Source organism: Myotis myotis, unplaced genomic scaffold (assembly GCF_014108235.1).
Source record: "Myotis myotis isolate mMyoMyo1 unplaced genomic scaffold, mMyoMyo1.p scaffold_m19_p_4, whole genome shotgun sequence".
Taxonomy (NCBI): domain Eukaryota; kingdom Metazoa; phylum Chordata; class Mammalia; order Chiroptera; family Vespertilionidae; genus Myotis; species Myotis myotis.
This window is the reverse complement of record NW_023416346.1, coordinates 92824731-92837201: the sequence shown is the minus strand read 5'-3', so window position 1 is coordinate 92837201 and position 12471 is coordinate 92824731. Positions and strand designations below refer to the sequence as shown.

At 42.1% G+C, this 12471-nt stretch overlaps 1 protein-coding gene across 1 annotated transcript; it reads right to left on the bottom strand.

The window, feature by feature from the left end:
- Positions 1-1766: 1766 nt before the first annotated feature.
- Positions 1767-2614, bottom strand: LOC118654606 (translocon-associated protein subunit gamma-like). Its single transcript, XM_036305991.1, has one exon. The coding sequence runs from the start codon at positions 2584-2586 to the stop codon at positions 2029-2031; it is 558 nt and encodes a 185-aa protein (XP_036161884.1). The 5' UTR covers positions 2587-2614; the 3' UTR covers positions 1767-2028.
- Positions 2615-12471: the final 9857 nt, after the last annotated feature.

The window sequence follows — 12471 nt, the reverse complement described above, 5'->3', positions numbered from 1 at the left end:
CCTCCCCAATGTGTTATGTGTCTTTTCCTTGGCCAAAGGAGGTGTCATGCAGATGCCAGGGTGATGTATGGTTTCCTTTAGCAGCTACAGATTTGGCTACATTGCACTGGCATTGTAACTCTTCTAACACTTTTATGCAACTTCAAGTCTCCCTTGGGTCTTCCCTTTCTCAAGTTTCAGTACCACACTCATAAAATATACAACTAAGTGCTTATGACAATCCAGAGTAAAAATAATGTCCCCATGTTACTGTTACCAACCCTATTGCTTGGGGAAGAAGGACAGAGGGTGAACAGAAAAAAAGAGCCAAAATCTTGTTTCTCGCTTTATCTATATGCCTGTCAATTTGAACTAAATCGGCAGTGTCTATAACCTCTTAAATAAAATTCAACTGCGAAATTATCAAGAGGTCAAGTGAGCTTCCATATTTATTCTCTTTTTTTCCTCTAGTGGCAGCTTTTATTTTTTTAAATTAAATCTTTAATGTTCAGATAATTACAGTTGTTCCTCTTTTTTCCCCCTATAGCTCCCCTCCACCCGATTCCCACCCTACGCTCTGCCCTTACCCTCCCCCCACTGTCCTCATCCATAGGTGGAGGATTGTTTTCCAGTCTCTTCCCGTACCCCCCACACCCTTTTCCCCCTGAGAATTGTCAGTCCACTCCCTTTCTATGCCCCTGATTCTATTATATTCACCAGTTTATTCTGTTCATCAGATTATTTATTCACTTGATTTTTAGATTCATTTGTTGATAGATATGTATTTGTAACTCATAATTTTTATCTTCATCTTTTTCTTCTTCCTCCTCTTCTTAAGGGATACCTTTCAGCATTTCATATAATACTGGTTTGGTGGTGATGAACTCCTTTAGTTTATTCTTATCTGTGAAGCTCTTTATCTGACCTTCAATTCTGAATGATAGCTTTGCTGGGTAAAGTAATCTTGGTTGTAGGTTCTTGCTATTCATCATTTTGAATACTTCTTGCCACTCCCTTCTGGCCTGCATAGTTTCTATTGAGAAATCAGCTGACAGTAGTATGGGTACTCCCTTGTAGGTAACTAACTGTTTTTCTCTTGCTGTTTTTGAGGTTCTCTCTTTGTCTTTTTTTTTTTTTTCAAATATATTCCATTGATTTTTCACAGAGAGGAAGGGAGAGGGACAGAGTGCCAGAAACATCAATGAAAGAGAAACATTGATCAGCTGCCTCCTGCACACTCCCGACTGGGGATGCGCCCACAACCAAGGCACATGCCCTTTACTGGAATCGAACCTGGGACCCTTCAGTCTGCAGGCCGACGCTCCATCCACTGAGCCAAACCAGTCAGGGCACTCTCTTTGTATTTTGCTCTTGGCATTTTAATTATGATGTGTCTTGGTGTGGTCCTCTTTGGATTCCTTTTGTTTGGGGTTCTCTGTACTTCCTGGACTTGTAAGTCTATTTCTTTCACCAGGTAGGGGAAGTTTTCTGTCATTATATCTTCAAATAGGTTTTCAATATCTTGCTCTCTCTCTTCTTCTGGCACTCCCATAATTCGGATGTTGGTATGCTTGAAGTTGTCCCAGCGGCTCCTTACACTATCTTCATATTTTTTGATTCTTTTTTCTTTTTTATTTTTAATGGTTCAAAAAAAGCTGTAATATTGTTCTTGGAACACACGGAACCAGCTATTAACTTCTTGCTACTCTAACAAATACTAACAGTTCAGTCCAGGTTACTGTGACCTTTGACAGATCAAGGAAACAAGTTATTTTCTCCTCTTATGATTGTAGCACATTGCCAGACACATTTGCCTTTTTAATAAATGCCCTGGTACTCTGAGTTTCCTTTCCAATTCATGTACTTTCAACAGTTTGTCAAAAAAGAGCCAATAAACAAATATTGAATTACATTTTGTTGGGTCTTTCAAACCCTCAAGCTCCAGACTATAAAAACATCTTGTGTGTCTCCCACCCCGACCACCCGGCTTCTTTTCCATACACCACAGACCACCCATAGATACAAAGCCAAGGGTGAAGCTGACACGGTCTATTTGGAGCCAGTAGACAGGAGGGCGATGAGACCTGATGAAGCACTTATGGACAGAATATAGTTCACTGTGGGGTTGAAGTTCTTCAATATAAAGAAGGATGCAACGATGACCAAGACCAGGAATAAGGTGTTGTTATAGAAGATGGAAAATGTTGTAGCTTCATAATCAGCAACTTCATTCTTCTTCCACAAGATTCTTTCATCTTTTTCCTTCCGAGACATCTTTCTATTATCAGCTTCAGAAAGTTTTCGAGTCACTTCTTTGGAAACAGCATCTTCCCTCTTCTGTGCTACTTTGTGCTTGAGTACAAATTTCACCTTTTTGTAGGCAAAGGCTACCAAATAAGTGCTTACAAGGGTCATCACACTGTACAGAACAGCAGACTGAATAAGATCTATATGCCATATTCTCCAGTATAACCAGATGGGGATGGTGGACACGATGAAGGCATTCCCGAAGAAGAGTGCGGAGGACTTGGCTGAGAGGTTGCGACTGAAATCCTGGAGGAGCAGGTCCTCCACGGACTGCTGCTTGGAGCTGCCTTTGGGAGCCATGGTGGAGCCGGAGGTGGAGCCGGGAGCCAAGAGCGGATTCTTTTTTCTTTTTGTTTTTTCGGTTGGATGTTTTTTGCTTCTTGGTATTTCAAATCTTTGACTTGATTCGTGCGATCCTCTAGTCTGCTGTTGGATCTCTGTATAATATTCTTTATTTCAGTCAGTGTATGCTTAATTTCTAGTTGGTCCTTTTTGATAACCTTGAGGGTCTCACTAGATTTAACGAGGGTCTCACTAAATTTATCGGCGGTTTCTAGAAAATCCTTGAAAAACCTTAAAAGTGTGGTTTTGAACTCTATATCCAGTAGTTTGCTTTCCTCCATTTCTGTCATTTGCGACCTGTTTCTTTGTCTCTGCATTTTGGCTGCTTCCCTGTGTTGATAGAGTGGCTTTCTGTGCTAGGTGTCCTATAGAGCCCAGTGGCTCAGGCTCCCCAATTACCTGAGGTGGACACTCTTGGTATACCCCTTTGTGAACTTTGTGCACAGTCTTGATGTAGTTAAGCCCTGATTGTTGTAGATATCACTGGGTGGAATTGACCTCCAGGTCAATTGGCTGTGAGAATCAGCTGTGACTACAGTGGGAGAACTTCTGTGCTGGAGACACCCTTCTGGGGCAAGACTTGCTTCAGTGAGGCTTTGGTGCTCACTGAGTCTGCCCCCTGAGTGTGTCCCTTATGGATCTGAGGGGTTGTAATCTGGATGGTCCCACTCTGACCACTAGGTACACTAGCTCTTGGATCTCTAAGGAGGTGCGAATTTAGCCTCTGCTGGAGGCTACCCAGCAGGAGCTACAGAGAGATCTACAGATTCCTCTTCTTTGTTTGGGATTTGGAGGTGACTAGATGAGGCCCAGATGTGAAGCAATACAAGCTGCTGTGGGGACTTGGGCCTTCTTTTGGATGTTCTGGTTCTCTCTGACCCTGCTGCAGTTTGTTAGGTAATTTTAGATTGCAAAGAGCCAGGCCCTTTCATATGCAAAAGCCGCTGGACACAGCTTGGGTGGGGCGGGGTCTCAGGGAATCAACAGGGCGGAGCAAACAGCTATGGCTGATCCCCAGCCCTGCCCTAAGAAGCCCAGGGTCTCAGTGTCCCACGGTAATCGCTGCAAGCATATCTGAGAAAAAGCTGCCCTCGAGTTCTGCCTGATGCCAGACAGTCCAGTTTCTCCCCATATGAGTCTGGGTCCCCAGAGACTCACCCAGAACTGGATTTCAGAGCAGTTGGGACCAGTGTTTCCCTCCCAATTGAAAAAGACAACCGCCTCTTCAGTTGCAACCCCTTTTTGTGTGTGCCTCTGTACCTCTGCACTTTACTTCCACACCTCCTCTGAGTCTCAGTGTGCTTTTCTCTTTCCTTCTAGTTGTAGAATTTCCACTCAGCCAGCCTTCCTGTGGTTCTGGGTGATGTCCGTTTTGTCTTTTAGTTGTATTTTTTAAGTGGTTGTGTGAGGCAGCAATTTCAGGTATTTACCTATGCTGCCATCTTGGTTTCTCTTCCAGTGGCCCATATTTATTTTCTAAGAGCCTTGTGGAATATCAAATATGTATTAGCTCTGTGTTGATACTATTGGCACTTACCAAATAGATTCATGGCAGGATTGTTTTACATTAGCGTTTGAATTTCCTAAGCTATGGTAATAAATAATAACAGAGATTTTTTTCTACCATCTAAATTTTCCTGCCACAGCAGGATGTGACCTGCCTTGGAGAACTATAACATTATTCAGCTCCAAGTGAGAGAAAAGGTAGGCTGGGGAGTATGAGAGAGCAAGATGCTGTCCTGTCAATCATTGCATAAAAACATGTACACCCCATTTTTTTTTCTATCTACAGGGTCTATCCTGGCTGGCCATAAGGAGAAATTTTCTTTCTCTTTTAGGACTCTGCCTTCCAATCTAGCTTCAGTAGAAGTACAGCTATCTCTGCAGTCTACATTCACCAAATAATATAATTGAGTAAACACAGTCTCTTCAATAAGTGTTATTGGGAAAATTGGACATGCAAAAAATGAAACTAGACCACCAAGTTACATCACACACAAGAATAAACTCCAAATGGATAAAAGATTTAAATGTAAATCATGAAACCTTAAAAATTATTGAAGAAACCATAGGTAGAAAAATCTCAGACATTTCTCATAGCAATATGTTTACTAATACATCTCCTAGAGCCGTGGTCGGCAAACTGTGGCTCGCAATCCACATGCAGCTCTTTGGCCCCTTGAGTGTGGCTCTTTCTAAGTCTTAGGAGTACCCTAATTAAGTTAATAACAATGTACCTACCTATATAGTTTAAGTTTAAAAAATTTGGCTCTCAAAAGAAATTTCAATCATTGTACTGTTGATATTTGGCTCTGTTGACTAATGAGTTTGCCGACCACTGTTAGAGCAAAGGAAACTAAAGAAAAATAAACAAATGGAACTACATCAGAATAAAAAGCTTCTGCACAGCAAAGGAAACCATCAACAAAATGAAAAGGGAGGCTAGTGCATGGGAGAACATATTTGGCAATAATACAACAGATAAAATGTTAACATTCAAAATATATAAGGAAATCATACAACTTAACAAAGGAAGACAAATAATCTAATTAAAAAATGGGCAAAAACGGATACAGACCTTTCCCCAAAATGGACATACAGACGGACAAGAGACATACGAAAAAATTCCCAAAGTCACTGATCATCAGAGAGTTGCAAATCAAAATGACAATGAGGTATCACCTCACACCTGTCAGAATGGCTACCATCAACAAATCAACAAATGACAAGTTCTGGTGAGGATGTGGCCAAAAGGGAACCCTAGTATACTACAGGTGGGAATGTAGACTGGTGCAGCCATTATGAAAAACAGTATGGAGTTTCATCAAAAACGTAAATATGGAACTGCCATTTGACCCAGTGATCCCACTTCTAGGAATATATCCCAAGAAACCTGAAACACCAGGCAGAAAGAATGTATGCACCCCTATGTTCATAGTAGCACAATTTACAATTGCTAAGATGTGGAAATGGCCCAAGTGCCAATGAGTAGATGAGTGGATAAAAATGCTGTGGTACATTTATACTATGGAATAGTATGCAGCAGTGAAAGAGAAGAATCTCTTTTTTTTTTTTTTTGGTTTTCCTTTTGCTTTTATTTTTTTTTATTGCTTAAAGTATTACAAAGGATATTACATATGTGTCCATTTTATCCCCCCGCCCTAGACAGTCCCCTAGCCTCCCCTATCCCCCAATGTCTTATGTCCACTGGTTATGCTTATATGCATGCATACAAGTCGTATGGGTACTCCCTTGAAGGTAAATAACTGTTTTTCTCTTGCTGCTTTTAAGATTCTCTCTTAGCAGTACCCTTCATCATATGGGATATGGAAGATGAAGGCCTGTTTGAACACCTTTTCTGTCTGCAGTTACCAAGATAAAACGTCTCCAATTTGCACAGGAACACAAGGATTGGATAGTCGAGCATTGGAAAAAATGTCATGTGGTCTGATGAATCACGTTTCCAGTTGCATCATGCAGATGGCATAAAGGGAATTTGGCAGAAACAGCATGAAAACATGCACCCCACATGCATGAGTACAAACCTTCAAGCTGGTCGGGGCAGTGTTATGGTTTGGGGCATGTTTTCCTGGCATGATTTGGGCCATTTAATTCATGTGGAACAACGTCTGAATAGCACAACATACCTAAGTATTGTTGCTGATCAGGTTCATCCTATCATGTTGATGGCTTATCCCAATGGAGATGGCTTCTTCCAACAAGACAATGAGCCATGCCATGGTGCTCGTATTGTGCAGAAGTGGTTTCAAGAACATGAGGGAGACTTTACCTTGCTTAGGTGGCCCCCACAATCACCAGATCTCAATCCAATTGAGCATTTGTGGGACGAAGTTAAAAGAGCCATCAGGCAGCTGTTTTCACAACCATCAAATCTCACAGAACTGGACAGTGCTGTTCATCAAGCATGGTGTCAGATTCCTCACAGCGCCTTTCAACATCTGGTGGAGTCAATGCCAAGAAGAATTGCTGCAGTATTGAAGGCAAAACGTGGCCCAACGAAGTACTGATGGGGTGGTCATAATAATCTGGACACTCACGTTCAAATATATCCAACGTTTGAAGGCTGTTAAATCACATTGTTTAATCATATCTTCAGAAAAAAATCACATCTACTGTTGTGGTAAACAACCTGCCTTCCTATTTATAATAGTCTGGCCCTCTAGCAACTTCAGTGCGAAATTATAGCTAATTTGCCACAAATGTCAGGTGGTCATAATAATCTGGCAACTCAGTATATATATATATATATATATATATATATATATATATATATATATATCCAGAGAAGAAACATAAACTCATACATACAAATACCAAATTCCCAGTAGAGTGGGTGAGGGCAGAATCTTATATACAAAAAGTAAGGTTAAGAATTGAATGAGAGAAAAACCAAGATGGCGGCATAGGTAAACACTGGAAATTGCTGCCTCGCACAACTACTTCAATAAAACAACTAAAAGACAAAACGGACATCATCCAGAACCACAGGAGTGGAAATTCTACAACTAGAAGGAAAGAGAAAAGCACACTGAGACTCAGAGGACGTGAGGAAGTAAAATGCAGAGGTACTGAGGCATGCACAGAAAGGGCTCGCAACTGAGGACGCAGCTGTCTTTTTCAATCAGGAGGGAGTCTCAAGCTCCCGACTGCTCTGAAGTCCAGCTCTGGGTGAGTCTCTGGGGACCCAGGCTCATATGGGGAGAAACTGGACTGTCTGGAATCGGGAAGAACTCGAGGGCGGCTTTCTCTCAGAGGCGCTTGCAGTGATTACGGCAGAATAGTGAGACCCGGGGCCTCTTAGGGTAGGGCTTAGGATCAGCGATAGCTGTTTGCTCTGCCCTAGTGATTCCCTGAGACCCCGCCCCACCCAAGCTGTGCCCAGAGGCTTTTGCATATGAATGCCCTGGCACTTTGCAATCTAAAATTACCTAACTAACTGCAGCTGGGTCAGAGAGACCCAGAACATCCAAAAAGAAGGCCCAAGTCCCCATAGCAGCTTGCATTGCTTCACAGCTGGGCCTCATCTGGGCACCTCCAAACTCCAAACAAAGAAAAAAATCTGTAGATTTCTCTGTAGCTCCTTCTGGGTTGCCTCAGGAAGAGGCTAAATTAGCACCTCCTTAGAGATCCAAGAGCCAGTGTACCCATCCAGATTACAACCCCTCAGATCCATAAGGGAGACACTCAGGGGGCAGACTCAGTGAGCACCAAAGCCCCACTGAAGCAAGTCTTGCCCCAGAAGGGTGTCTCCAGCACAGAAGTTCTCCCAATGTATACACAGCTGATTCTCACAGCCAATTGGCCTGGAGGTCAATTCCTCCCAATGATACCTACAACAATCAAGGCTTAACTACAACAATACTGTGCACAAAGCTCACAAAGGGGTATACCAAGAGTGTCCACCTCAGGTAATTGGGGAGGCTGAGCCACTGGGACCTATAGGACACCTAGCACACAAAGCCACTCTACCATCACAGGGAAGCAGCCAAAATGTGGAGACAAAGAAACAGGTCGCAAATGACAGAAATGGAGGAAGGCAAACTACTGGATATAGAGTTCAAAACCACACTTAGAAGGTTTTTCAAGAACTTTAGTGAGACTTTCAAGAAATCTAGTGAGACCCTCGAGGTTATGAAAAAGGACCAACTAGAAATTAAGTATACACTGACTGAAATAAAGAATATTATACAGAGTTCCAATAGCAGACTAGAGGATCGCAAAAATCAAGTCAAAGATTTGAAATACGAAGAAGCAAAAAACACCCAACCAGAAAAACAAAAAGAAAAAAGAATCCAAAAATATGAAGACAGTGTAAGGAGCCTCTGGGACAACTTCAAGTATATCAACATCCAAATTATAGGGGTGCCAGAAGAAAAGAGAGAGCAAGATATTCAAAACCTATTTGAAGATATAATGACAGAAAACTTCCCCTACCTGGTGAAAGAAATTACAAGTCCAGGAAGCACAGAGAACCCCAAACAAAAGGAATCCAAAGAGGACCACAACAAGACACATCATAATTAAAATGCCAAGAGCAAAAGACAAAGAGAGAATCTTAAAAGCAGCAAGAGAAAAACAGTCAGTTACCTGCAAGGGAGTACCCATATGATTGTCAGCTGATTTCTCAACAGAAACCATGCAGGCCAGAAGGGATTGGCAAGAAATATTCAAAATGATGAATAGCAAGAACCTACAACCAAGATTACTTTACCCAGCAAAGCTATCATTCAGAATTGAAGGTCAGATAAAGAGCTTCACAGATAAGAAAAAGCTAAAGGAGTTCATCACCATCAAACCAGTATTATATGAAATGCTGAAAGGTATCCTTTAAGAAGATAAATAATTTGATGAACAGAATAAACTGGTGAATATAATAGAATCAGGGACATAGAAAGGGAGTGGACTGACAATTCTCAGGGGGGAAAGGGTGTGCGGGGTGAGGCAAGAGACTGAACAAAAATCATACACCTATGGATGAGGACAGTGGCAGGGGTAAGGGCAGGATGTGGGGTGAGAACTGGGTGGAGGAGAGCTATCGGGGGGAAAAAGAGGAACAACTGTAATAATCTGGACAATAAAGATTTAATTAAAAAAAGAGAATTGGATGAATATGGGGATGACCTCAGTTCAATATAGAGGAAGTAGAAAGAGGATGAGTGGATGAGAAGAGAAAGAGAAGAAAAAAATAATAAAAAATTTAAAATATTGATTAAAAAATAGGATAAAAATAAAATGGAATGATGAAAAAATAATCCAAAAAGAAATAGAAAGTAAAGAAACAAACAAAAAAAAAAAGAAAATAAAGATTAAAGATAAGAAAATAAAAATAAAATAAAAATGAAAAAGTGAAGTGTCATTCTTTTGGCTTCTTTAAGATCCCACTCTTCTGTACTGTCTGCTGCTTCTCAGTTTCCTGTTTCTGGGAATGAAGGACTCTCTTTAGGCTAGTCCTTGTGGATTCTCAGGGACTATTCAGATTTTTTTGTATCCTTTGTGCCACTCAGGGTATAGTCCTGGTGTGGCTGTATTGGTTACATTGTCCTGCAGGGAGAGGTTATCTCTTCAGGATAAAATGGCTGTCTAGGTCCCACACATCAGGTATGATTCAGCCCCAGACTCGCGGCCACCTCTCCTGGACCCTCTTCTCTCCCCAGCCTCTCCCCAGACTCTACCCGTCTGTACCTCCACCTGCACCTAAGCCATGGGTGAGCGTCTGTATTTGAAAGATCCTATGAACTAGGTTCAGTGAACAAAAGCAATGGCCATAAATTGGGGAAAGATCTGCGCCACAGTGAGCCCCTCTTTCCCCCGGGCACGGCGTGTCTTGGGCAGATTGGGCAGATTGCCCACTCTGGGCTCAGTCTCTTGTGGCTTTGGACCCAGATCTAGAATCTCCTGCCACCAGCAGTCCTGCAGACCTCCTTTTCACAGTCAGACACTATGCCTGTCCCAAGGGACATTGCCTCGGTGCTGTGTGCTTTCCCTCTGACCCTCTGGGCTTGGAGGTCTCCCAGTTCTCTCCAGCCCAGATCCCTGATTTTCCTGTTCTCCAGGTGTCCTCTGCCCTTCCTGGCTGTGAATTGTCTCACCAGCTCTTTCTACTTTGCCAATTCAGGGTGGATGCTATTTGATTTAGTTGCTCATTCTATTTGCTCCAGAACAAGGCTCGGGACATGTCTGTTTATTCCACCACCATTTTGTTTCTCCTTGTTTACCTTTTGATACAGCATGGAGAGTATCATGCTAAGTGAAATAAGTCAGTCAGAGAAAGACAGGTATCACATGATCTCACTCATATGTAGACTCTAAGTAACAAAATAAACTAATGAATGGAGTGGAACCAGAGACATGGAAGAATGGAACAGAGTGCAGAACTCAGAGGTAAGGTGGTGGGGGAGGATGGCTGGGTGGGAGGTAATCAACCAAAATCTTGTATGCATATATGTATAACCCATGGACACAGACAATATGTGGTTAAGGCCTGGGGAAGGGGTGCAGACGGGCTGAAGGGGGTTAATGGGGGGGGGGGAGGAGGACATATGTGATACTTTAAACAATAAAATTTATTTAAAAAAAACATTAAAAGACCGAAAGTGAAGGGATGGAAAAAATTTTTTCCAGGCAAATGCAAGTGAAAAACAAAACAAACCCAAAAAACAAAAAGCCAGGGGAGCAATAATTATATGTGACAAAATAAACTACAATATGAAGGCCATTATAGATACAATGAAGGCTACTTCAAAATAATAAATGGATCAAAACAATAAGAGGATATAACTCTGGTAAACATATATGCACCCAATACAGGAGCATTCAAATATATTTTTCAAAAAACTTCTGAAGATTGCAAGAGAAATCGATGGCAATACAATCATAATAGGGGACTTTAACACCCCACTGGCATCAATGGATAGATCTTCTAAACAAAAAATCAATAAGGAAACTCCAATCATAAATGGCACACTATATCAGATGGAATTAATTGATATTTACAGAACGTTTCATCCCAAAGTTACATAATATACATTCTTCTCAAGTGCACATTGGACATTTTCAAAGATAGACTACATGTTAGGTCACAAACTAAGTCTCTACAAGTTCATGAAGTATGAAATTGTATCAAACATTTTCTCAGATTACAATGGCCTGGAATTAGAAATCAACATCAATAAAAACACTCAAAAAATTCAAACACATGGAGGCTAAATAGCATGTTATTAAACAACTAGTGGCCTGGTGCACAGATTTATGCACATTGAAAAGAAATTAATTAGAGGGTAGCCGGCAGCCTGGGACTGGGCGAGACAGGCTGGATATGCTCTGGAGCCAAACTCTGTGTTCCCTTCCTGGCTGGCTGCACCTGGGGAGGTGCCGCAGATCGAAGGGCATCTGCAGAGTGAGTGGGGTCCCTCTGGTAGGTGGGGTCCCTCAGACTGGCCTATGGGGAACAGGCCAAAACTGACTCTCTGACATCCCCTGAGCATTCCCAGATTGTGTAGGTGTTTCTTGGGTGATGCACCCTGGAATCAGGGCTCCCTCCTCTCTGGTTCCAGGGTGTGTCACCCAAGAACCCCTGCTGCCAAGTCACTGCACCTTGGCAGCTCCTACGTTGAACGTCTGCCCCCTGGTGGTCAGTGAGCATCATAACTACTAGCCAGTCAGACAGTCAGATGATAGCTTAGCTTTTCATATATATAGATGAATGTGTTACCAAAGAGATCAAGAAAGAAATTAAAAATTTCCTGGAAGCAAATGAACACACAGCAACCCCAAGTCTCTGGGAAAAAACAAAAGCAGTCCTGAGAGGGAAGTTTATAGCACTACAGGCCTATCTGAGAAAATAAGAAAAAAATTTAATAACTTATCTAATGCTACAACTAAAAGAATTAGAAAGAGAACAACAAGAAAAGCCCAGAGTAAGTAGAAGGAAGGAAATAACAAAGATCAGAGTAGAAATATATGACATAGAGAGACAAAATGGCAGCGGAATAGACAGATGTGTCCCAAGCCTTGTCCCAGAGCAAATAGAATAAGCAACTAAATCAAATAACATCTACCCCGAATTGGCAAAGTAGATACAGCTGGTGAGACAATTTGCAGCTGGGCAGAGGACACCTGGAGAATGGTAAAATCAGGTATCTGGGCAACTGGGAGACCTCCAAGCCCAGAGGGTCAGAGAGAAACCGCACAGCACCAAGGCCGTGTCCCTTGGGATAGGTGTAGCGTCTGACTGTGGAAAGGAGGTTCACAGGACTGCTAGTGGCAGTGGTTTCTAGATCTGGGTCCAAAGCCACGCGAGACTGATCCCACAAGGGCCAGCCT

What these genes read in the sequence shown, in the direction of transcription:
- LOC118654606 (XM_036305991.1), bottom strand. Translation starts at nt 2,586, where the DNA reads ATGGCTCCCAAAGGCAGCTCCAAGCAGCAGTCCGTGGAGGACCTGCTC.